Source organism: Gracilinanus agilis, chromosome 4 (genome assembly GCF_016433145.1).
Source record: "Gracilinanus agilis isolate LMUSP501 chromosome 4, AgileGrace, whole genome shotgun sequence".
NCBI lineage: Eukaryota > Metazoa > Chordata > Mammalia > Didelphimorphia > Didelphidae > Gracilinanus > Gracilinanus agilis.
The window spans coordinates 414,551,796-414,578,380 of NC_058133.1; the positions used below are offsets into that span (position 1 = coordinate 414,551,796).

Consider the following 26,585-nt stretch of genomic DNA (forward strand, 5'->3'; position numbering starts at 1 on the left):
GCCTTGAATTGGGAAATAGATTCAAATCATCACTTTGGCACTTAGTAGTATAGATTTTAAAATTAATATTCAATGCCTCCAAAATATGATATTCATAAGGATTTATTAATATTAAATTAGAGAAGTCTAATGAGAAAAACAACATACAAATAGCTGCATTAAAATAAATAAACACAGGATAAAATGAACAGAAGGAAAATAATAACATTTAGAGATAACAGAAAAGACTGCTTATAGAAGAGTGCAGAAGTGCCCTCACCTGGGAGAACATGGGAAACAAGATCTTCCAACTTTACATTAGCTATATGATATTAAACCAGTCACAGAATTTCTGAATTTGTGTTTCATCATTTTTAATAAAATTAGGAATACTTGCACTATCTACAAAGTTGTTTATGGAAGGCATTTTGAAGATAAACTATCATTGCCATTATTCCACAATGGAAGCAGAAAAATCAGAGGTAATATGAAGATAAAATCATAAAGAGCTGGGACCATGAAAAGACAGTCCTTCCTAGTCAGAAAACTGTCTAGTTTTATTAAATTTTACTGTCTCTGCCTCTATGGTCTCTGTTCTGCATACTTATCTACTTCGTTTTCAGGCAGAACCCCCCAAAACAAACAAAACAGTTACTTCGTTCAAAATTACAGAATCAAAGAATTTGGGAACTGGAAGGGACCCAATAGGTCATCTAATGCAATGTATATATAAAACAACCACAACATAGCATATCTGGAGACTAGTCATCTAGACTCTACTTCAAAACTTCCAATGAGTAAGTTCCCATCTTCTCTTGAGGCAGTCCATTCCAATTTTGAACAGTTCTAATTGGGAGTAAGTTTTTCACTCAAGGTTCTATTAAATAACATTTCTTTGGAACTTTAATTGTTGCACAATATTCTATCTTCTAAGGTCAAGGAGGAGTCTAATCTTTCCTCCACATAAAATAATTTCAAATACTTAAAGAAAATTACTGTTACCCGTGAATTTTACCTTCTCCAGGCAAATCTTCTTAAATTCCTTCAACTAGTCTTCTTATGAAATAGATTCAAGTCCTTTTCATCATCCTAGCTGCCCTTGAACTGTGGTGCCCAGAACTAAAGAGTATCTTCCAGATGAGGTCTGATCACAGCAGATTACAGTGAGAAGGTCATCTCTTCATTCCCTGAAGCTATCACCTTCTTATGTAGTCTAAGATTTTATTACATCTTTTTGACTGGCACATGGTATCAATGATTTATAATGAATGTTCAGGTCCCTAAAAACCTCAAACCTTTTTTTTCAGAATAACTACTATCTAACTAAACTTCCCTCATCTTGTACATGTAAGGTTTATTTTTTTCTCAAATGTAAGCATTTACATTAATTCTTCCTGAATTTATGCCATATAACATCTTGGTAATACAACTTTCTCTAATGGTAATTAAATGGCTTTAAAAAATCCCTTGCTTGAAGAGAAGATCTATAACATGGCATAGGACAGTGATGGGCAAACTATGGCAAACAGATGTGGCCCCCTGAAATGTTCTATCTGACCTCTCGTCATTATTCCTAATCTGAGGAATACAATGAGTAGGATAAAATACAATGGAACTCGAAAGAGATGCCTTAGAAACAGACTGACAGATAAGAATCTCCTTTCCTTTGGCCCCCTCTTTAAAAAGTTTGCCCATCACTGTATGCCCATCACATTATGAGCTTTCTGTGTGGCTGTAAGAGAGATCCATTATTATATACACAAAGGATTCCATCTGATTCAAAGCATACCTGATTTCAGATAATTAGAGCAACATTCTTTATAATAATTTCATCAGAGGCCCTCTTAATTTCCAAGCATATTTGACACGAGAACAAAAATTATTCACAAGCTAGTCCATTCCTAGGCTCTGGGCTGAGATAAAAAGTTGGACAGTCCTCTATCTTTAGAACAAATAGCCTGAGGAAAAAATTTTAGATATCAACAATGTGATTTTGCTGTCTTAATAGCTTTAAAATGTTTTATAGTTTTGTTAAAGTACAACTAGTATTGTTTCTATTAAAATTAAGGGAAAAAACCTTTTCAAATGGTTTCTCATAAGAACCAAATATTGTCACTGTACAGTAGACAAGTGGTTAATAGGCCAAATTGCCCAGGGTCATTAGGTGTTTTGTTAAGTCAGGAAAATCAACTGTATCCTGCTGTTCTCTGCAACTTGAGTAAAGCAGACAAATCCCTGGAGAATGTTCTACATAGCATTCAGGAAGCACTACTTGATACTCTTCCAGCTCTAAGTTCTATTATGCTTCATTCTTCTATCACTTTAGGACCTCTGTCTGAAAATTCTGAAATCTCCCAATACAAACCCAAAAAGGGCTTAATATTTTTTTATATTTTCTTTTTCGATTTAAAGTATTTTTAATTATTTATTTAAAATAATCATGGTTACATGATTCATGATTCCCACCTCCCATTCCATTCCCCCTCCCAGAGGTGACAAGCGATTACACCAGGTTATACATGCATGTATCATTGTTCAAAACCTACTTTCATGTTATTCATATTTGCAGTAGAGTGATCTTTTAACATCAAAACCATAATTGTATACCCATTGAACTATATGATTGATCATATGCTTTTCTTCTGTGTTTCTGCTCCCATAGTTCTTTCTCTGGATGTGGATATAGATCTTTCTCATAAGTTCCTCTGGATTGTCCGGGATCATTGCATTGCTGCTAGTAGAAAAGTCTATTACATTCAATTGTGCCATAGTATATCAGTCTCTGTGTACAGTGTTTTCCTGGTTCTGCTCCTTTTGCTCCGCATGAATTCCTGGGGGTCTTTTCAGTTCACATGGAATTCCTCCAGTCCATTATTCCTTTCAGCACAATAATATTCCATCACCATCAGATACACAATTTGTTCAGCCATTCCCTAATCAATGGACACCCCCTCATTTTCCAATTTTTTACCACCACAAAAAGTAAGGCTATAAATATTTTCATACAAGTCTTTTTCCTTATTATTTCTTTGGAGTACAAACCCAGTAGTGGTATGGCTAGGTCAAAGGGTAGGCATTATTTTAAAACCAAAAGGGCTTAATCTTAAATTTGAGGGAGAGGTAGAGGAAAAGCTCATATAAAAATTTCAAAACTGCATTGCCCTGGAAAACAAAAAGTATAACTTAAGGGGAAATTTTACAAGGAATAAATAACAAAAATAGAGTCAGGAGTAATGCATATGATTTAAGGTGTTTACATCCATCAAGAAAGAATGATAAATGAAGCCTACCATGGAACTTTGATACATATAGTTCTATATATGGCAAGATGGGTAGGGATTAATGACAAGAAGATGAGGATGAAAAAGCAGATTATTCAAAAGAAGCTGATTTAAAAGAAAAAGTAGAGGGGTAAGAAATATAAAAGAGATATGCATCTTTATAGAAACTCACACACTTAAAAGTGTAGGTGAAGGACATTTGAGTAAGGAAAGGATTAAAAAAAATAAAATAGCTCAAGAACCATCTGAGGCCCTCAAAAAAAGAAAATCTGGCTGGGGAGGAAGAGAAAATGTCAAAGTCACCACCTTCATGAGCCACCACTGCTATTGTTGCTGCTCCATTTGATAGTGAAGTTCTGTGTTTATATTTAGACCTCAGCTAAAAGACCTTTTTTTGGAAAGCTCAGATTATATCTTCTTGTAGCATTACATGTTTCTAGATGCCAACAATTCCCTCTAAGCTTCTTTTCCATTCAATATGTGAACTGTGAAAACAGATTTTAATGGGATCTCCAAATATATTTTTAGTTCATATAGTCAGACAAAGCCAACTATGTCCTAAGTAAAAATAAAAGAAAAACAAAACAAAACAGAATTCTCTGATTTTGCTGCCATCATTTCTTCCTACTATTTTTTCCTCTAAATTTTTTTTCATTTCTTAAGTTTTATCAACTCAGCATGTCTTCATTTGTCAAAAATTGAAAGTTTTTCTTTGGCTTATAAAATTTGTAATTTGGGTATGATTAAATTATATTACATGTATAAAAAATAGTATCTTGATAGCAAATGTCTAACAGTATGTACAAAACATAACTATGATCTATACAGATTGTAATATCTTGTTGGTGTTGAATGAGACTATTTTTACTGTATATAAAGTTTTATTTAAGAAGATATTATTTTCCTGTATTTAAGAACAGACCTATGATTTCAAAGCTATGTTATTCTTGGTTGAAGAAATTATCAGTGCATCAGCATCTTCTCTGCAAATTATTGTCTTAGAAAATTGCTTAAAGCAATGAGAGATTAATTGATTTCCCAAGATCATACAGTCAGTCAGAGGTGGGATTTGAACTGAGCTTTTCCAGGTTCAAAGTCAATTTTCTATCTATAATATCACACTGTTTCTCCCAAGGAAAAAAAAGTATAACAGTGTCAAATGCATTTTCCCAATATTTTCATCCACGTCATTTAGTCCTCATAAAAAGGAACAGTGTATGTAACAAAAATTGTATGTGATTCTATTCATTTATTTAAAAATATTAAGATTTCAACCAAAAACTTAGTAGGAATGGCCAACTTTCTCTTTTGAGAAGCCCCACCTATGAATAAGTACCCTGATTTTTCCTCTAAAATGTTTATTTATCCTTATCTAGAGAGGCTCAGTAAATTAGGCAGATAATGAACAAAATGACCCGTTATAGACACATGATTTACTATCCACAAATAATAGATATGCCAGAAACTACTTGGATCAATAGGACAAAAGAAATGGTGTCTTTGGAGGATCTAGCAAAGAAGTATAAGTTTCCTCTCACCTCCCAAATACTAAAGTGTTTTAATAATTTTTTTTTATCCTGGGACTCCATTCTAGGAGCATAGGGCCACAACCAGTAGGCAATGGGACACATAGTCGCTCAGGGTCACCCAGCTGGGAAGTGTCTGAGCCCGGACTTGAACCTAGGACCTTTCATCTCTAGGCCTGGCTCTCAATCCACTGAGCTAGCTCAGCTGCCCCTACTTTAGGTTGCAGTTTCTTTAGCAGATGTAGTTTTTACAGGGTGGGGTTGCAAGCCCCACGCCCAACCCTCCTCCTTTTTCATCTGGGCTAGGGACTGTCCTTAGCCTAGGAGTGGTAAGGGTGGGCGATAGGGGTCAAGTGACTTGCCCAAGGTCACACAGCTGGAAATGTCCAAGGCCGGACTTGAACCTAGGACCTCCAGTCTCTAGGCCTGGCTCTCAATCCACTGAGCCACTCAGCTGCCCCGTTTTAATAATAATTATGACTATTTAAATGTAGAGATTTGATCGATGCAAATATCATATTTGTCCCTATTATTTTATAAGCTTCGTGAAACTAGACATATCTTATCTAAACTTTGTATCTACTCTAGCATTAGCACCTAGCAGTGTGCTTTGCTCAGAATTGTTGCTTTAGAAAATTAAATTTAAAAGCTGAAAGAGTATAAAAGATGGAATAAGAGCACTGTGATCTGATTTTGGACACAGTTTTAAAGATTATAAAGATCCCTTTTGGGATAAAAATTAGTCAAGTTAGCTGTTTATATGGAAGAACTATCAAATATCTACTTTTTTCAGTGATAGTTGAAATAACTCTTTAATGTGAACCTAAGGGTGTCAAATACACAATGCAAATGAAATTAAAATAAGGATATGTGACTACTAATTTTTATACCATAATAAAAATTCAAGCCATCACTGAATCATCATTTCCAAAGAATTTTCCATTCATTTTGTTATTTAACATTTCCCCCCTGATATTTTCAAAATAAAATGATGTGGTCAGAGTAGGATTATACAAACATCTCATGGCTCACTGAAATAAAAAACTTCAGGTACATAAAGCTTTAGTAATTTCATGGAAATACAGAATTAGAACTAGAAAGAACTTTACAGTTCATCTTGTCCAAACGAATGTAGCCAAAGAATACTCTGGGGCTTGAAATATCTTGAGGAAATCTATGAATACTTATCCTATGAGTAAGGGATGGGGGTGGGAAGCATCAAAAAAAAATTTGTGTCATAACAGTGAAACAAATCTATTTTCACCCTTGAAAATTTTGCATTTATAGTTAATTTCATATTTGACAGCTTACAGAGGGAAATATCACCAGCCCTGAAATTCTCTCACATAATCTCTCTTCCCGTTGCGCAGGACATCCTGCTCAATAGACCACAGGGCTTGAGAAATATTGGTTTTTATAGTCTAAGCCTTTCATTTTTGACAGAAAAAATAAGGCAATTCATTAAAATGCTTAACCATGTCCTTTTGTATAGGAATCAGAATATATTTTGTCTAAGAAGAAAGAACTACTATTGTGGCAAAATTCCAGCAAAGTGATTTTGTTCTTTATTAGTGTAAATAGCCAATAACAAACTCAAGCACTTTTTGTATGTCATGCTGGACAACTGCCATAGCTCATGTATGTAGTTAAGGACAAAGGCACAAAGCCCTCTGTTCTGTAACATACCTATTTGAGATTTGCCAATAAACCAATGTACCCTTGGCTCGGTCTTGGGAAATTAAACACTTCTAATTAAAATAAAATTGCTCTTTGAATGAAACACATTATGTAAACACTAAATGAGTATGTGATCTCACAATTTGGCCAAGAGTTGGTCTTGGTGGCAGTAGTGGTAGTGGTGATGGTAGTGATGGGGGTGGTGATGTGTGTCGGGGTGGTGATGTGTTTGAGGGGAGAGAGAGAGACAGACAGACAGACAGACAGAGAGACAGAGAGAGACAGAGAGAGACAGAGAGAGACAGAGAGAGACAGAGAGACAGAGAGAGGAGAGCAAGTAGAGATTTGTCATGGCAAAAAAGAGAGAATCTATATATCCTGATCTTGGACTTGGGCTATCAAACTATTAAAATTTCACAATCTTTATTTTTTTTAAATTTTAGTGGAAATGGTTCCTCTATTTGGCTATAATTGATCAGTATTGGTTAAAAAATTAGAATGCCCAGTTCAATGCTGTATTTCTACATTATCAAAACCAAGACTTTCAGGGTCATTCAGCTAATCAATAGTGATAAGCACAATAATTTGGGGCATTTTAAAGTTCAAGTTTTATTAAGTTTGTAAAAGAAAAAACTAAATTGCATGTAGTATCACTTTTCAAAAGAAGACTTGGCAAAAAACTTAGAAAATGCAATTATTCTGCAGAAAAAAAACGGGTTCCAAATTAATTACAAGAACAAAACATGGCCTTCAGCATTTTTTCTGTGACCAGGAATAACTCACATGCTACTGTTAACACACACACACACACACACATATACCACCAACAATAACAACAGCACCAGCAATAGCACCAAGTTTATCACATTCTGCTTCTAGTGCAACACATTTCCCTACAGGAGTAAAATAAATGCAAGCAGGGATTGTGGACCTTGCCTATAAAGCCTGCTAATGAGACTGGTGAATTGTTGTGTTTGGAAGTTCTGAGCCCTATGGTAGGACTAAAGTCCATCGTGTGTCTGTACAAAGTTCCGTATCAATATGGTGAGTACCTAGGTGTGGACAGGATTGGGGGAAAGGTGTTTGGCTGCCTAAGGAAAAGTCATTCCTGAGCAGATAAAAAAAAAAAGGAGCCAGTAAAAACTTCTCTGCTGATCATCAGTGAAATTAAGTCTGTGAATGGCCCTTACATTCACATTGCTAGTTTGAGGAAGTGAGGGAGTTCCAGTCTCACAAAAAAGAAAAAAGAAAAAGATGTAAGTGTAGAAAAATTTTTAATTTGTCATTTCTAAAAATATACTTTCACCTTTATGGAAAGTTATTTCTTGCCTTAAAATTATTCATGAAGGCAATAAATGTGAATAGTTTGGACAGAGTTTTGTGTTCTAAGGCCCTTTCTTGCTATTGTTCTACAAGGAGATATGTATATTCATGCAACATATACTAAGGGTGATATATTGTATTCTCAAGGGCAAGAATCACACACAATAAAAAAAATTGAGAGGAACTGAGACATACACTAGAGGAGGGAGAAAGGAGCCCCACTAGTGAATTATTGAAGAATTTACACACATGCCTTCAAACTTTTGATCTGCAATCCTTATGATCGCAGACTACATATATAATTTCACTTGATCCCCCTATAAAAGGTTATAATATGTTTTGGAATGGACTTGAAATTTGGCTAGAATAATGGTAGTTATGCCATAAAAAGCCATGTAAATGTGGAAAAAGGGAATGTCTATGCATACTGAATATATGAGGGATGGAGAAAACTCTTACTTTTAAAACTATTCTCATTAATGAGCACATATAAAGCACACATAGTAAAAAGTGTGACAGAAAGACTGATTAATTTTATGAACTGCATTTTAAACCAGAGAATGCAGAACAAAGCTTCTGAAAAAGAACCTGGACCCTATATTGGTCAAGCTTACTCCTTGTTATAATGCAATTCTAACTTATCAAAGGATGCATTTGTTGCCTGCTTTTGCAAGAAATTTACCACAAGTGTGCAATCACTTCCTTTTGGGACAGTTTATCAGCATCGAAGGAGGGAAGACAGTATTGAAAAATTTCCTGATATGTGACTTTTTGTCAAGTGTTTCATTTGAACATGGAAATTCATTTCAATTTTAATGATTTAATGCTTTACTCTTAGATTAAGAGAGGGAAAAGCAAAAGCTTTACATTTTCTCTGTTTTCAATTGATTAATATCATTGGGGTATTAAATATCATTTAAAAGAAAAGAGCTTTATGTGTATATTTAATTTTTAAAAATTCTTCATTACATAGCTACATCCATTTATTGTAATACAAGATAATGAACCATATACAAATGAACAATACAAGACAAAGTAATCTTTAAGTGACTTCTAAAGCTATATATTCTCTTACTTGAGTCTATTTAAAAATGTTTTCTTTTACATATGAATCTTCATTTCTTTCCAGAATATAAGTACATAAGCCAAGTTTGCTTATAAATATCAATTCTTCTAAGTTTAGGAAACTATTTTCCCAGTTATTGTATACTTATTTTATTTACCAGTTATTCTCTTTGAAGTTGGAAAGAATACGGAGACCTTAAATTTAGCTAAGTCAACTTCTTGAATTTGAATTTAAAAAAATAGTTTGTGAGAGATCGGAGAGTAGGCTCCAAAAAGAAAATAATGGCCTGTCATCATCTCCCTCCTCACATTTATCTCCAAACAGAAATGAACAAACAAGAAAAGAAAAAAATCCTCTTTTATGCCTTTTGGGAGATTGGGGGGAAATAATACTACAAGCTGAAATATGAAAGGAGGGCCACTTTTGAAGAGTGTAAAAAGGAATAACATTTGGCCCAGATATTTATGGAAACTGCTTCACAACTCTGCCCTCTGCCTTGTTCTCATAGTCCATATTGCTCACATAATGTTTAAACCACTGGCAAATGATGGTCACTCCAATTCTTGGAAGATGAAAGAAGTAAGCACAAAGCATGGATGGGATAAAACTAAAACTCCAGGGTGTGTATTTTGTAGTTGGTGCATCACACATCCAAATCACTACCTTCCACAATTTAACATGATTTGTGATTTCTTGTCTCAACTACTCTTAATACCTTCCTCCCACTCTAAGCTTAAGTTGAAATATAATAACACTCCATCCATCTCCACTCCCTTGCCTTTACTAGACATGTTCTAAATGCCAGGAATTCTTTCTATCCCCTTCTTGTGGATTGCCAAGCAATAATTTTTTAATTAAATCTGTGATTTCATGGGTGTAGGAAAGTCCAAATACAAATCAGTGCTTTCTTTGCATTTTAGATAGTCCTAAAGAGTTGCCTGGGAAACTGATAGATTAATTGACATGCCTAGGATAACATAGTCAGAATATGGCAGAGGTGGAACTTGAACACAGGTTTATAAGGCCAGCTCTCTATTCACTAACACCACATCGCCGCTCACCAGTTCTTTAGAACTATTCAGATGATATTTTTTCTATTAATCCTTTGATCACTCCTGTCCATGATGATGTAATTTGATCTACATAGCACTTGGCTTATGACTTCTCTAATGTACCGTGTCATTATATTTTATAATTTTTGTTTTCATATCATAACTGTCAACAACTTGAGTGCAGTAACCAAGTTTTAAGTAAATATTATATTTCCTAATGTGTAACAAAGACTTCTAAACACAAGCATCTGATAAATACTTATCAAATTAATTAAAATTCAAGAAAGTGAAGCCTTGTTAACCCTTTTTCTTTTCTAGTCCACATAAAACTGAAGCAGGAAGCTGACCTGATTGCAGAATTCTAAGTACAAGCAGATAATAAAAACAGTGATATCTGCTAGCTACTTACTGATATGTGGTTTGAGTGTAACATGGTGGAAGACAGAAAAATTGGACCAGGAAGCATTCAAATTGATCAGATTCTGCATGGTATTCTTTGATGGATCGTTTTAGTTATCCAAGACCTAATTAATGGATGAACAATGTATGCATGAAAGATCTATGATTTTGAACTCTTCTCACTGACATATTGTCTATGATTAGCATAATATTCCTCAAAGTGTGGTCTACTTCGGAGATATTTTAAGAGGGCCTAATGTCACAACTGTTTTCATACTAAGACATAGGTATTCTTCAGATTCTGCAATCAAAATATTATAACAGATTGAATTCAAAAACATATATAAAAATCTAGGTTTTTCTAATGTCAGACATTTAAGAGAACTGCAAAAATATATTTTATAAATGTCAGTCATTAAATTTTGTATTGGAAAATATGCTATTATGTTAAAATATATTGTATTCATTATTATTTTTAAAAAACTGAAAAATATTTTCAATGGTAGCAATTTTAATTTCTCATAGGGTAAAAATTGACAGATATAGTTAATATAAACAAAATCTCTGAGTTCTTCAGCATTTTTTAAGAATGAATGTAAAGAGATTCTAAAACCACAAAGATAGAAAATGGCTGATTTAGTAAATAAGTCTTATAGATTTTCCTGAGGGACATAGAAGTAAAGTGACTTGCATGGGATCATAGAGTGTCTCAGGCAAAATTTGAACCACATTTTTCCTCTTTTGTTACATTGTCTTCATAGAGGCAAAAAGTGTCATATATTATGAAAAAGTAAATATTTTTTAAAACCAAGTATTAGCAAACGCTAAATATAGTGTTTTGCTCAAAACTAGTAAAAATTTTAGCTCTAAATTTCAATCTTCTTAACAAATTTAAGATGAATTAGTATTTAGACTCATTCTTTATAAAATATTAACTGGAAGTATTAAGGCAATCAAGGGTAGCTAGGTAGTCCAGTGGATAGACTACTGGGATCCAATTCAGGAAGGATCATAATCCAGAGTCCAAATCTGGTCTCAGATACTTACTAGTGTGACCCTGAGCAAGTCACTTATCCCTGTTTGCCTCAGTTTCCTCATGTGTAAAACGACCTGGAGAAGGAAATGATAAACCACTCCAGTATCTTTGCCAAGAAAACACTTGTTATGGGAATCATAAGAAGTTGGAAGTGACAGAAAATGAATGAACAATTTTTAAAAAGTCAATTAACCTGGTTTAAATCTTCTCCTTAAAGTTTCCTGCCAGATACTTTTACAATTCTACTCTAATGTTGTAGAGACCCCTTCTCCATGAATAAAATTGAGGGGTAAGAAGGAACAAGGTTTTCCCAACCCTAGAGTAAGCCACTGAAGAATGTCTGGTTCTATTTATTGCATAGTCCAAATATAGGTAATTGATCATTTTGTACTCTCTACCTCAGTTTAATAATAGGAAAAATTGTAAATTAGGGAAATTCAGACCTCAATAGTAGTTTAAAAATCAACTAAAATATTTCTATATTATTAATTTCATACGTAAAATAATTCTACTAAATTCATATGTTTCCCAATAAAATGCATATGTGATACGTGCATATATGTATCAGTATACATATTTTACATATGGTAAATGCTCAAATAATTTCTATCAATATTAGAAACAAAATCAATAATATCTGTTCAGTGATAAATATACCTCATTCCATTTTCCAAAGAATTCTTAAAGGTGATTCTCATCTTTATCAATACATTTCACATGAATATTTTATTACTTTTAAAAACCCACAGAAATTTCTAAAGATCATCCAGATTTATATTCATAACAAAATTTATTCTGTTTTCAAAGAAAACTTGTTTACATTTTCCATAATGAGTGTTTTTATTCTTAGTGATTTCAGGTATTCAAATCCCATAAGAATAAAATTAGTGTCGGTTCCCATGCCAAAAATTAAAATTTCATTTAACTGGAGAAAACATCTATAAAACCAAAGAGTTCATTTTTAAAGCCTGGTACACATCATAACACTTGGTTTTTCACATCACTTAACTAAGCTTATGACTGGAATTTAGAATGAAAGAAAACTATATACACAGAGAAAAATAGTACCTTTTATCTTGCTGTGACTCTTAAAGTCTGTTTTCAACATATTCCACCTGTTCTACTGAGTTTTGGAAGCAGCCCTAATTCAATCAGGATCCAAACCAAACACAGGTTTTCACCAAGGAAACCTCCAACCAGCCTAGCAGCATTATCCTCTAGGCATTGCTATAGCAACACCTCAGTTAAATGTACTGCCATTATTTCTCTCATTCTTTGGTCCTACCCCCTGCTTGCTGACCAACTGCACAGCTTCCTAAGTGAGAGGTACTTGAGAAAGACAGTCTTCAAACATCTAAAAAAAGATGCTTTAAATGCAATTTTAATGAAGAATAATACTCCTCAAAGTTTTTATGTCAATGTGTAAAGTATAATACCTAAAAGTTTCAGGATATAAAAATAACCTAATAGTCTCATAGGAATGTCCCTCAAAATATTACTTGCCATATTAAATCCATTCAGAGTCAATATGGTAAAGTGAATAGAAAGAGTGTGCCTTCCTCAGAATATGGAAGACCAGTCCCACTTCAGTCATTTAATCTTTCATTGCTTCAATCAATTCTGTAAAACTATGAATTTCATAGTAGTTGTTAGCCTGTACTGACCTAGGGCAAGGATTATCAAACTCTTTAGTCTTTGAACTCTATTACACTCTTAAAAATGGAGGACTGCCATACAAGGAGCTTTTGTTTCTGTGGATTGTCTGTATTGATACCATTTTAGAATTAAAGTATCTTAGTATTATTAAGATACTTTTGATTTTGTAGATTCCCTGAAAGATCTTGGGAACCCCCAAGGATGCCCAGATTACTATTTGTGAATTGATCCTCTAACAAGTCCTCTATGAACAAATGAAATCATAAGTCCAACCCTTAAAATAATACTAAATCTTTTATATTTGATAAAATTTACAAGTTTCATTTAGAATTAAGGAGGAGGTCTAGACTTCCAGTTAAGATGGCGGCAGAGTAAGGAGCAGCTGCTCGATCTCTCCTGACTGAAGCATACAGGACTCCTCAAGGGGAAATAAAAACGAGTCCAGAGGAACGAAGGAACCCCACAACAGGGCGCAACATTGAAGGTACGCAAAATCGGGGCATTTCCATGCTATAAAGGGGTGAAACAGCTCTCACTAAAACGCAAGAGGAAGAAGCCCCTCCCCAAAGCCCCACACCTCACACCTTGCACAACGCCAACACACAAGTGTGAAAACAGGACTGGGGCAACCAGATAATCACTGGCAGCCCCAGGGCTGGTACCTGTGTACTGCAAGATGAGGGACCCCAGGTGGCTGGGGGGGGGGGAACATGGACTTTCCCTGAGCTTCCACGTGGGTGAAGGCACCTCCTCGGGCCAGGACAAAGACCTCTAAAACATGGCCTTTTCCAAGCACTGAAGGCATCGCCTCAGGTGCAAATAAAGATCTCCAGCCCAGGGACTTTTCACTACCTTCTGTGGGGGTGAAGGCAGTGCCCTAAGAGCATCTGCGCAGGCAAAGGCAGTGCCCTAGGCTTGAATAACTATCTCCAGCCCAGGCTTGGACCTCCAGTGAGGACCCTGTGCAGACCCAGCACAGCAGTGGAAGCAGCCCCAAAGACTGCTGAAGGAACCTCGGGCAGAGGGGCAGACTGGGAACTACCAGGAGGCCTGACCCCAAGGACAAGGAGACCGGAGACCCGGGGGCTTGCAAGGTGCAAACAGACCCTGAGTGCAAAGACAAAGCGGAAAAGGGGCGGGGCTAACAATGGCCAGCAATAAGGAAGTCCAGAAGAAAAAGACTATCAAGAGAAACTCTGGAACACTCAACAACTTCTACACAGAGAAAATCCAGACAACAGAAAAGGGAAAACAAAAATCCAAACCTCCCCCAAAAAATGAAAGCTGGTCACAAGCTAGGGAAGAGTTTAAAAATGAAATGCTGAGGAAGATGGAAGAAATCTGGCAAGAAAATAACAGTTTAAAAGGCAGAATTTCACAATTGGAAAGTGAGACAAGACAACTGAAGACCAAAAATGACCAGATTGAAAAGGAAAACCAAAAAATTATAGCCGAAAACCAAAACATTAAAGCGGAAAACCAAAACATTAAAGCAGAAAACCAAAACATTAAAGCTGAAAACCAGTCCTTAAAGGCTAGAATCGAACATTTAGAAACCAATGATCTCTCAAGACAACAAGAACAAATAAAACAAAGTCAAAAGACTGATAAAATAGAAGGAAACATGAAATATCTGAATGAGAGAGTGACAGACCAAGAAAACTGGTGTAGAAGAGACAACTTGACAATCATTGGTATTCCAGAAAAGGCAGAAATTAATAGAAACTTGGACTCCATACTTAAAGAAATTATTCAGCAAAATTGCCCTGAAGTTCTACAACAAGAGGGCAATATAGACATTGAAAGGATCCATAAAACACCCTCTAGGCTGGACCCAGAAAAGTCAACACCCAGAAATATAATAGCAAAATTGAAGAGCTTTCAAGTTAAAGAAAAAATCTTACAAGAAGCCAGAAAGAGACAATTCAAATATCAAGGAGCACCAATAAGGATCACACAGGATCTGGCAGCCTCAACTCTAAAAGACCGCAAGGCTTGGAATACAATATTCAGAAAGGCAAGAGAGCTGGGCCTTCAGCCACGAATCAACTACCCAGCGAAACTAACCATATACTTTCAGGGGAAAGTATGGGCATTCAACAAAATTGAAGAATTCCAAGTTTTTGCACAAAAGAGACCGGGACTAAATGGAAAGTTTGACACTCAACCACAAATATCAAGAGAAAGATGAAAAGATAAATAAGAAACAGAAGGAAAAGAAAGAAAACTCATAGTCTTTTAAGCTTGACTCTTTAAGGGCATAAATAAGATCTAATTATCTGTATTACTAGGTGGAGAAATGCTATGTATAAGTCTCTGTAGTAACAATATTATAATATTCACTATTATAGCAACCAGAAGAATAATTCATAGGGAGAGGACAGGATACTAAATGGTCTAAGAAGACATGAGGGGTGGGAAAGACGGGGGGAATAGTAGGGGACACCAAGAAAAATCCGAGTAAATAAGAAAAATAAGATATTCTATTACACACAAAGAGGGCATGGGAAGGGGAGGGGATGAATAATACCATAAGAAGGAGAGGAAGAGAGCATAATCAAACCTTACTCTCAGTGTAATCAACCCGGAGAAGGAAGAGTAGCTTTATTATCCATCCGGATAAAAAACTCTATCTAACCCTACTGAGAAAGTCAGAAGGGATAAACCAAAGGGAGCAGGGGAGTGAGGAGGCCAAAAAAGGGAGGGGAGAAGAAGGGGGAGGGAATTCATTTGGTCTTTAAAAAAACAAAAATAGGGGAACAACAAGGGAGGGGGCAGAAAGGGAAGTCAATCAAGGGAGGGGATAAGGGATACTGGCTCAAAGCAAACAACTGGTGTAAAAGAAAATAGTGTAATAAGAAGGAGTGGGTTTAGGGGAGGATACAAAAATGTCAGTGAATACACAACTAACAATTGTAACTCTGAATGTGAATGGGATGAACTCACTCATAAAACGGAAGCAAATAGCAGAGTGGATCAGAAACCAAAATCCTACCATAGGTTGTCTACAAGAAACACATATGAGGCGGGTAGACACACACAAGTTCAAGGTTAAGGGTATGAGCAAAATCTTTTGGGCATCAAATGAGAAAAAGAAGGCAGGAGTGGCTATCATGATCTCTGACAAAGCCAAAGTAAAAATAGATATGATTAAAAAAGACAGGGAAGGTCACTACATCCTGATTAAAGGCAGTATAAACAATGAGGAAATAACACTGCTCAATATATATGCACCAAGTGTATAGCATCCAAATTCATAAAGGAGAAACTGGCAGAGCTCAAGAAGGAAATAGATAGTAAAACCATAATAGTGGGAGATCTAAATATTCCTCTTTCAGATCTAGATAAATCAAACCAAAAAATAAATAAGAAAGAGGTAAGAGAGATGAATGAAGTCCTAGAAAAATTAGATTTAATTGATATGTGGAGAAAAATAAATAGGGACAAAAAGGAATACACCTTCTTTTCAGCTGCACATGGTACATTTACAAAGATTGACCATGTAATAGGGCATAGAATCATGGCAAACAAATGCAAAAGAGCAGATATAATAAATGTAACCTTCTCAGATCATAATGCGATAAAAATAATAATCAGTAAGGGCACCTGGACAGGCAAGTCAGAAACCAATTGGAAATTAAACAATATGATTCTCCAAAACCAAAATGTCAAAGAAGAAATCATAGAAACAATCAACAATTTCATTGAAGAGAATGACAATGATGAGACATCCTACCAAACTCTGTGGGATGCAGCCAAGGCAGTACTCAGGGGGAAATTTATATCCTTGAGTGCATATATTAACAAATTAAGGAGGGCAGAGATTAATGAATTGGGCATGCAACTCAAAAAATTAGAAAGCGAACAAATAGAATTAAGGAGGAAATCACTGGGAATAAAAATAAAACAAAACAAAGACCTATTCAGTCAAGAGACTTGAGAGCCAATCATATTTCTGGAACAAAATGTGTGATATGGACAATCTCTCTACGCCTAAATTTCCTAAAGAGGAAACTGGGTTGTCATCCTCAAGTTTCCTTTTCCAACTCTATCATTCCAAATCCTTAAAATAAAACTTTACATTACTTGTAGAGTTCATAAAAAGTGCTTTTACATACTACATATTCTAACTCACTTGAGCCATATGATAACATAATTAGTAGAGGCAATAAAAGATAGAGCATTTTCTTGGAGTCAGGAAAAACGTGGTACAAATCCTACCTCAGATACTTTTGAGCTGTGTGGCTTTTTTATAGCTCAACTACCTCATCTACATAAGATGTAGAGACTCAATCCTATGAATCAACTGGGATTAACAGTCCCATTCCCCCAATTTTGTTGATAGGGAAAAAAAATTAAAGATAAGAGAATAAGAGACTAATCTTGATTTGCCCAAGGCCTCCATATCATACATATCTATATACATACATATATACTTCTCTATAGATACATATTATATCTATATCTATCTATTGATCTATCTATCTATTTATCTAATCTAGAATGAAAGTTCAATGCCCAGCTGTTTTCTAGATACCATTCCATCCTACCTCTCCTGTCTAGCCCATTGTTGGAAGAGAATTTAATTTGTGATTGTATTCCTACAAGTTACAGTTGTGTTTGCTTTATTTGTTCTTTAATCTTCTTGGAGAGTTTCCAAATATCTGATGTTAAGAAAAACATTAAGGATTTACAGTGATCATAATTAGAAACATGTAGTAAAAGGTTGTTCCTGTGGGAGTCACTGAGATTCTTTTATAAGCAGAGACTGTGGGTGAAATTTTAATTTACAGAAGAATACATAATAAAGGCCAATTAAGAAAATGTACAAGAAAGAAAATTGATCAGATAATATGCATAATTCATGCCCCCCCCTCAAATTCATGTGAGTGTCTTAGGAAAGAGGCAGCATGAAATGGTGGGAAGCAGAGGAAAAGAAGGACCAGAGGAATCATGGTCCTTATACTGACTTTACCACTACAGTAATTAGTTGGGCAACTTTTACCAAGTTAGCTAACTTCCCTGAGTCCAGGACCTAAAACAAAAAGCCCTAGTCTTCTGCAGCATTTCATAGCACTAAGTAAGAATAATGTCTTACGCTAGAAGGGAATTTTATGGAGAAATCCAAATCATTTATGGATGATCTTTAAATTGGATCATCTCAGCATTATGGTTAGTCATTAGAGCAAGATTTCAGGGTAGGTGGCCTATATGTACTATCACGAAAATTTGAAAATCAGCTATTTCCTTGCCCTAAGTTTATCACTAACACATTACAACAAAACCCAATTATAACACTGCCAAACCCTACTATAAATTTTCTTCTGACTTCCACTTATAACATTGATTTCAAAGAATAACCTATACCTTATAATACTCATTGCTAATGTTTAACTTTAAAGGATATGCTTACATTGTATTTATCAGCTTAATTCCCCATGTTATCTTAATACTTTCATCTAAAAGTAACATGTGTGAAAGAAGGAAAGAAGATAGCTGCCATGTTGCTCTGGGGAGCAGAAATGCATATAGATCTTAACCTTCCCACAATCTTTGATTTTAATTAACTGAGAAAATCATTTGAATCTACTAAAGAACAATTATTCATCCAAAGTTAAATGGCAATCCCCTCCCCTCCCATATTAAATTAACTCTAAATCACTTATATTTTTCTCCTAGTTAAGAAATTCCTCCATGCTTTCAGCAAAAGTATTTCAAACAAGGCCACATGTGTAGTTTAAGATATAAAAAGGGAAGGAGAAAAAATGATATACGAAAGATAAATTAGGCTTAAAAAGATGATGGAGGGAAAAAAAGATGATGAAGGGTTTGGTAAGAAGTTAGACAACAAAAGAGTGAGATCTCTTCCCTCTTCATTTAATGGCAAGAAGCCAGTCACTCCTTTAACTGAATTCTTTATCTACATTAGAAAAGGAGAAAAGTACATTTTACTCAAAGAAGCCTGTATTGGCAAGAATTTAACAAATTCAACAAACTTTTAATGGAGTTGTGTTTTAAGATCAAAAGGGGAAAAGAGAAATGGAGAGAGAGAGAGAGGAAGGAGTAATGCTGGGAAAATATATTTCTTAATCTCCAAATGTTCACTGGGGGTTAAGAATTAGGGGAGGGGAAGGGAAGGTTATCACACAATTATGGAAATTTTCAGAGAGGAAGCTCCCAAAACAGTCTATTAACTTAAATATAAAGGCAAGTGAGGAGCAATCAGGTAGTGAAAATAATAATTTTTGGCAGAAAGTCTTGAACAACATAGAGCTCCAGGATGACATTTTGTAGGCTTATATGAAGGGTGTGGTTGCCAAATGGGCATGGGGCAGGAAGAAAAACCACAGGCTCCTGTTTCAGCAAGGTATCTGTAAAGGATTAGTCAACACAGTACTTAGCCTGACTCAAAATATTAATTTCACATGAACTATAGTTGTCAGACTTACTCTTGCCATAAAAGTGCCTGTTTTTATAGTAACAAAAAAAAATCACCAATTCTTGATTAGCTGCTTTCTTGGAGAGGAGGGAAGGGTGGGAGGGAGGGAGAGAATATGCACTGCAAAATGTCAGAAAACAATTATTAAAAATTGTATCAACATGTAATATGGAAAAAATTTTAAAAGGAAGATTCTATTAACCACTACCTTATAATCCAAATTCTAATGACCTATTTTCGTAGATTGAATTTTCATAGATTGAATCCGTAAATATTATCTTACAACTTATTAAGTTTTGAAACAATCCAAATTAATGAAATTACAAAGTTCTGTCTTTTGTATTTTAATATGAGTTAGAGTTCTGTATTTGTCTACAAAAAGGACACAAAGTATCAATGTCCAAAGTCTCTGCTTTAAGATTACAGCCTTGGTCAGCATTGACCTTACATTGAACAATAACGTTTCAGTTTTGTTTTATTTTCACCTACAGAATAAAAAAATGTTAAAACAATAAATAACTAGCAAGAGGTTCCTCAATAAAGGAAGAATAAATAAGTGCCTATAAATCTTCTATCACTTCCTGAGTTACATAACCACATATACATAACCGCAATACAAATTGAGCATTACTAAACAGCAGCAAAGAAAAGGACAGGACTATGAAAGTGTTTTGTAATTTTGAAAAAGGAAGAGATTAAGTATAATCTTTTTAATATGAACAACTTGTAGGATGGTTGGAATTCGGATCACGGACTAAAATTCACTATAAAATGTAAATGAAGAGGAGGAATAACAGAAAAGAAAATGAATTCTCAAGAATGAGAAGGAAATAAGGATTTATTAAGCATCTACTACAACTGAAGTATTGTACCCAGCACCTTACAAGTATTTCTCACTTGATCCTCACAAAAACCCTAGGGGCTATGTGCTATTATTGCCCCCACTTTACAGCTGAGGAAACTGAAGGAGACAGAGTTTAAGTGACTTTCCCAGGATCACACAGCTAGTAAATGTGGCTTCGTAGATTTAGACTCAAGTCTTCCTGACTCCAGGCTCAGTGCAGTTCTCTAAAACACCTAACCAACTGTGAAGTGACATATCAAAGAACATAAAATCATCGAATTATGGAGTTAGAAAGCTGCTAAGCAAAAACTCAGTCTCCTCATATGCAATGTCCAGTTTCTATTTAAAGATATCTGCTTGTTTATCTGCCCTACCTCCAAATATGATAACTCATTTGATTTTTTAACCCCTTCTATTTTTAGGAACTTTTTTGGTCTCTTATTGCAGCTGAATTATAACTCCCTGAAATCTAAACTCTTGGATAACTAACTCATTATTTCTGACATTTTGTGACCAGGAAGAAAGAAAACCTGATTAAAATGACAGCAGAATAAAAAAGTAAGTAAAGAAGAAATCCATACATGTAAGCATCTAGAAAGCTAAAGGGAAGTATTGGGGTGAGGATAAAAGTAGAAAAGGGCAGGAGTTAGAAGAGTAAGGCAAGAGAACACTAAAGAACACCTAAGCAGGAAGAAAGAATAGAGGTGGGTTCCCTACCAAGATCAAAAAAGTAGGACAGTGGCAGAATACCACTCAGTTAGAAAAGGACACTGACATCTGAATGTATGCTAAAAGTGGCGTCTGCTAAATACAGTTGTGAGCTGATATGCTCTATCCATACTAGATAGTCAATACATGTTCCTATAACTGAATTTCTTTACTGATAATTTCTTCTTCCAGTAGAAGAGAAAGGAAAACTGCTATTTTGAACTTGCTTCTAACTAACAAAGAAGAAATGGTAGGTGAATATGAAAACAGTTGAAGCTTGGGAGCAAGAAGTCACATAATCTTGGAGTTTTCTGTAGCATAAAAAGGGAAGAAGTTAGAATGTTGCTTATAATAAATTATTTTTCTTAATACAAATATCTATATGTATCATCAAAAGCTTTCCAGGTACAACTGCAACATATATATAAAATTGCAATATACAGATATAGATATTGTCCACCTACAAATGTGTATCTACTTGTTTATTTATTTGTTTATCCCATCCATAGACAGAAAGACCAAACGGTTTTCCCTAATTTCCTATGTAAAAGGAATTGAATTAGTAAACAAAGTCTTATTTCTGTCCATAGGGTTTGAAAGGAAGGTGAAAATTTTTATATACCTGTATGTGTAGTATATATTACAATTGTAATGTAGGAGGAATCTGGAGAAATTTATGACCCCGTGCTGTACTGTTCAATGTTAGGTAAAATCATTAAGTCTGTTACAACCTATTCAATAATTTTGTAAAAATATATTTTGTATATCTTTATGTTTATTCTATAAAATAAATCTCCAGAACAAATGAGACAAGAGCAAATTAGAAATAATTACTGTTATAAAATAAAAAACATTAGCACACATAATCAAAGATGGGAAGTTGGAGAATTCTGGCTCTACTCTTCTTCAGAGATTTGCTTCCCTAGAAACTTATTAACAAATAGCAAAAAGCCAGAATAAAGGAGACAGTCCTCCAGATTCTTAGATTTGTCTTTTGCCATTTCAAGTTTTTGCTGTCTCAACATGTACCCTCTCTCCTTGGCCTGAACGGCTTAGATAAGTTACAGAACGGGCTGCATAGATGCAGGACTGATTGCTCCTAGATAATGCTGACTTCATGTCTCTCTTTAAGAGATTGACATCTGGAAGAAAGAGACCTTTCTTTTATTTCAAGGCACTGAAATTTTATTAGAGGAAAAGGGAATTAAATACACAGAAGGTATCTTAACTCTGAACTTTGTAAAAGAAGATTGAACTAAGTATGGATTTCTGGGAAAATGGACTGTTTATGAATGTCTAAAAAGGTGAATAGTGGCAAAGATTCAGCACAGTTTCATAACAATAATAATGATAGTTGCTATTTATATAGTCTGTCAAGATTTACAAAGCATCTTATATATACCATATATATAATTTGATCTTCACAACAACCCTATGAAATAATTTTTGTTAGTATTTTCCTCCTCTTTTAAAATGAGGAAATGGAAGTTCAGAAATATAAAGTGACAATCTCTATAAGGTCAGAAATGTTAAATGATAATCACTTTAGCTCCCTCAGGAGGTAGTAGGTTCTCGTTGACTGAAAGTCTTCTAGCAAAACTGGATTTCCTCCAATAAGATTGGACCTATAATATTCCCAGTGTCTTTCCCAAAATTTGTGGGTCATTACAACAGGGTAGGAGGGAAAAAAGAAAAAGAGCAACTAACATATGGAAGATGTGGTTGCAATTTACCACATTGAGGTTAGATTTTTTTCTTTTTTTTTTAAACCCTTACCTTCCATCTTGGAGTCAATACTGTATATTGGCTCCAAGGCAGAAGAGAGGTAAGGGTGGGCAATGGGAGTCAAGTGACTTTCCCAGGATCACACAGCTGGGAAGTGTCTAAGGCCAGATTTGAACCTTGGACTTCCCATCTCTAGGTCTGGCTCTCATTCCTCTGAGCCACCCAGCTGCCCCCGAGGTTGGATTTATAAACAAAATATCCACCACCATCCTGGCTTAGCCTTCTGGGTCCATAGTTTTCTGAAAAAGCAGGGTCATCTCCACGTGCCTGTGGAAGGCAAAGCAAAAAGCAAGGTAGGGCTAGAGTTATGGATGCCATCTTACTGCTACTATATTTGCTACTCCTCTTCTCCTCTTTCTCCTCCTTTTCTCCCTCAGGTGGAGAAAGGTGGAACCTTCTTCCCCTTTTTCATGTTTCCTTGGCATGTGTTTTGGCATTTTGCTGCTGCTTTTGTTTGAAGACATGACTTCTGAAGATATTGCACTCTATATAGATGAGAATATTGAGGAAGAAGGAATAGACCCTTTACTTCTGCCCACCAGGGATCATAATACCTTGAAGAAATTTTAGAGGATATTTACCCTCCTAGCTGTGCTTTTGACTTTCCAAACTTTGCCACCATGTCTTTTTGGCTTTCTTAACCTGGAGCATCCCTCTGCCAATACTGATGATCTCCTTTTGTGGTTTCCATTTTGAGGCCTGGGCAGCAATGCTACATTCTTCTTCAGACTTTGTCTTCATGACTCAGTTTTCTTCTCACCCTAGAACTTACCTCAGTGCTAGGTTCTTTCAACCTGGAACACTGATAGGCTCCTTCTTCCATCATTCTTCCCTTTACCCTTCTGCAGGTTTTCACGTCCTTCTTATGTGATGCCTTCCTCTATATGAGGGTCCTAAGGATATTATACTTTCTTTTCTTATACTTCTATCCATGGTATTGTGCTTAGCACATAATAAGTGTTTATTAAAATGCTTGTTGCCTCGTGTTGCCCCACCTTGAAGTCCAAACTCATAACTTAAAGCCTTACCTGCCCCACACCCTGATGGAAAATACCTCTCTCCTTAAGAACTCCTTGTTTTCACTATGCAGCAAGAGAGAGATCTCCTTTTCCCTGACCACTCTAGGATGGCAGAGTCCTTTCTCCATACTCTGGCTGAGGGTGAAGCTTCTGACACCCATAAGTAGAGCCTGTCATCTTCTCACCCTTGTTACCCACTATCATTGACAAACTCTAACCATTTGTTCACTTCCAACTCTATAATATAGTCGCCTAAGAGGATACTAACCATTTTCCTCCCCAGCCCTCACCTCCCATTTCCTTGTCCCCATCCTTTTCAATGATTATGCTTTCCAGGTTCCATTTCAACTGTCTATCATTTTATAGGCAGTAGATGGCAAAGAAGATAGAACAATAGTCCTGGAGTCAGAAAGACTCAAGTCCAAATCTGAAGTCTTGAATTTCTATTCCAAAGTAGTAAACTTCCCTTTACTTTGGACCTCCTTCCATTTTTTGGCTCTCACTAAATCCTGACTTCCCTTCTATGACATGCCCACATCCCTGGCTATGTTATAAAGTATTGGATATAACTTCTCACATATATTCTCCAAGCTATACTGGTCCTTTTGCATCTAACTAGATATACATGCCAACTAGACATACATGCCCAGGAGTACATGTATGCACCCACATGTACTCACAAAATCTAACTTCATTATGAGTCAATGGAATAATACGACAGGCAACATAGTTAATGCTATCTTGGACCATATTTAGAGAAGCACAGTGTTGCGAATGAGAGATCCAACATTTCTGCTATACTTAGTCTTAGTCAACATTATGCCAGAGAACTAGATTTAGGTTAGTTAGGCATTATTATTTGAGGAGGACATTGATAAGCTGGAAGATATCCAGAGAAGGGCTACCAAGCATATGAGAATATCATGGAAGGATGACTCTAAGGACCTGGAATTGTTTAATTTAAGAAAGAGAAGCTTTAGGGATGTCATGATAGCTATTGACCTTTTTCATGAACCTTTCTTCCATTCTAGCACCACTCATGGATCATTCCTTGTTGGGAAATCTATTGCTTTTTTAGTTGATGTCTTGTAGTTTAGCAGCTCGATGTTTGCTACTTATTTCCATGCGCCTTCCAAATTAGATCACAGGAAGTTGTGGTGGAGTGGTGGAATAGACCTGAAATGGGCCTAGATCAGGGTTAGGATTATTGCTGGGCTATAGACTCATTGAAGTGATGTTGAACATTAGTCATTCCATCTCACTAAGCCTAGTGTTTTCAGCTCTAAAAGAGAGATATTATATTTGTCTAAAGAAGTTGTTTCAAAGAATGTGCTTTGTACACTATAAAGAATAACATCAATGTCAACCATTATGAATATTAATATAACAAGGTCCTTAAGAGCATGAATTATATCATTTGCTTCTTTTGGAACTCCCACATTACCATGAAGACATTATGGAATAGTCACCTTTTGTGAAGGAGAAATTGATTTTAATTCACTTTATTGTCCTGAAAAACCATGATCAAAACAGAAATAAAAGTCTTCTGTGCTCAAAAATGTCATGAGCCTATATAGCTGTAAATAAATAAACATCTGCTTGTTGACAAATAAGTATACTTTTTTTCAAAAATCATTACACACTAAGTATAATAATCATAATAATAATTGATTTTATGTAATATTTCAGGTTTTCAACACATTATGTACTTTCATTTGATTTACCCAATAATTCTGTGAGATACATTGTTATTATTATAGAAGTTCAGGTATTAGTAATAGAAGCAGCATCAGTAATAGTAGAAGTAGAGCTAGTAGTAGTAATAATAGAAGTTAGAGGAGGAGCAGGAGGAGGAGAAGAAATAATAGCAGTGCTAGAAGTGGTAGTGCTAAAAGTAGTATCCCCATTTTACAGATTAGAACTCTGTGGTAGTCAAGAGATACAACTAAATAATTCTCAATTATAAAGAGCTTGAACATGAAATCTCTTTGGACAACATGATGTCATTTAATGCATTATATGTATTGCTTGAATTTTAAGAAGGATTTTGTGATTTCATATTTTCGCTCAATTGGTTTTTTTTGTAATAGAGGACAAATATGTGCACTACACTATCCCTCTTCTTTTCCTCAGTTTCTTTGGTGTATAAAAGTTAAGAGTTCTAGCTGAGCAGCCTGTTGCCATAGATAGGAATAGAGATGGAACTAAAATTTCATAAGCACAGGGGATTCTAAGAAAAGGAAATCCCATCTTGAAGTCATGATACATTTTTCCCCTTGGGAAAAGAAGCACAAACTCTTAGAGTCATTGACCTTGAACTCATGAGCACCTTCTGGCATCCTAAAATTCTTATGGCCTTGGACTAAAATAGGATTGCTCAACACAATAACAGTATTAACTGTGGCTTTTCACTTCAGAACTCTAAACATCAACGTATACTTTAGTAAATGAGGAGGTTGGACTAGAAATTTTTAAAGCTCTCTTCCAAATTCGGTAGTCTAATGTCTTATCCATTTATATTTCTTTGGAAATGCTTTACTAGCATTGCTCCTGAGTAGATTGTGATCCGGGGTGAGTCACTTGATCTCTCAAGGCCTCCTCAGGTTCTTCTTATGTATCAGGAGGGGTTAGACTAAGTTCTCTTTCTCCTCTAACATATTATGATTTTAAGTTTTTATATTCTTTTCAATTGCTGAGAAAAGGCTGTGTCAAAGGAGCTGTTGATTAGACTATGTTTAGCTAGGAAAAAAGAATTTATTAACATTTTCATCATATGAATGTGGAGCTTTTGACAC

General features: G+C 35.3%; 1 protein-coding gene across 1 annotated transcript in view; it reads right to left on the minus strand.

Moving 5' to 3' along the window:
- LOC123246643 (nesprin-1-like) overlaps positions 1-13,800 on the minus strand; it is a 144,159-nt gene extending 130,359 nt beyond the window's left edge. Inside the window, exons 1-2 of the mRNA XM_044675467.1 lie at positions 13,658-13,800; positions 5,896-5,975 (exon numbers count right to left, since the gene is read on the minus strand). Of these exons, the coding sequence (XP_044531402.1) occupies positions 5,896-5,975; positions 13,658-13,800 (223 nt within the window). The remainder of the gene's footprint in view (positions 1-5,895; positions 5,976-13,657) is intronic.
- Between the last annotated feature and the right edge of the window lie 12,785 nt (positions 13,801-26,585).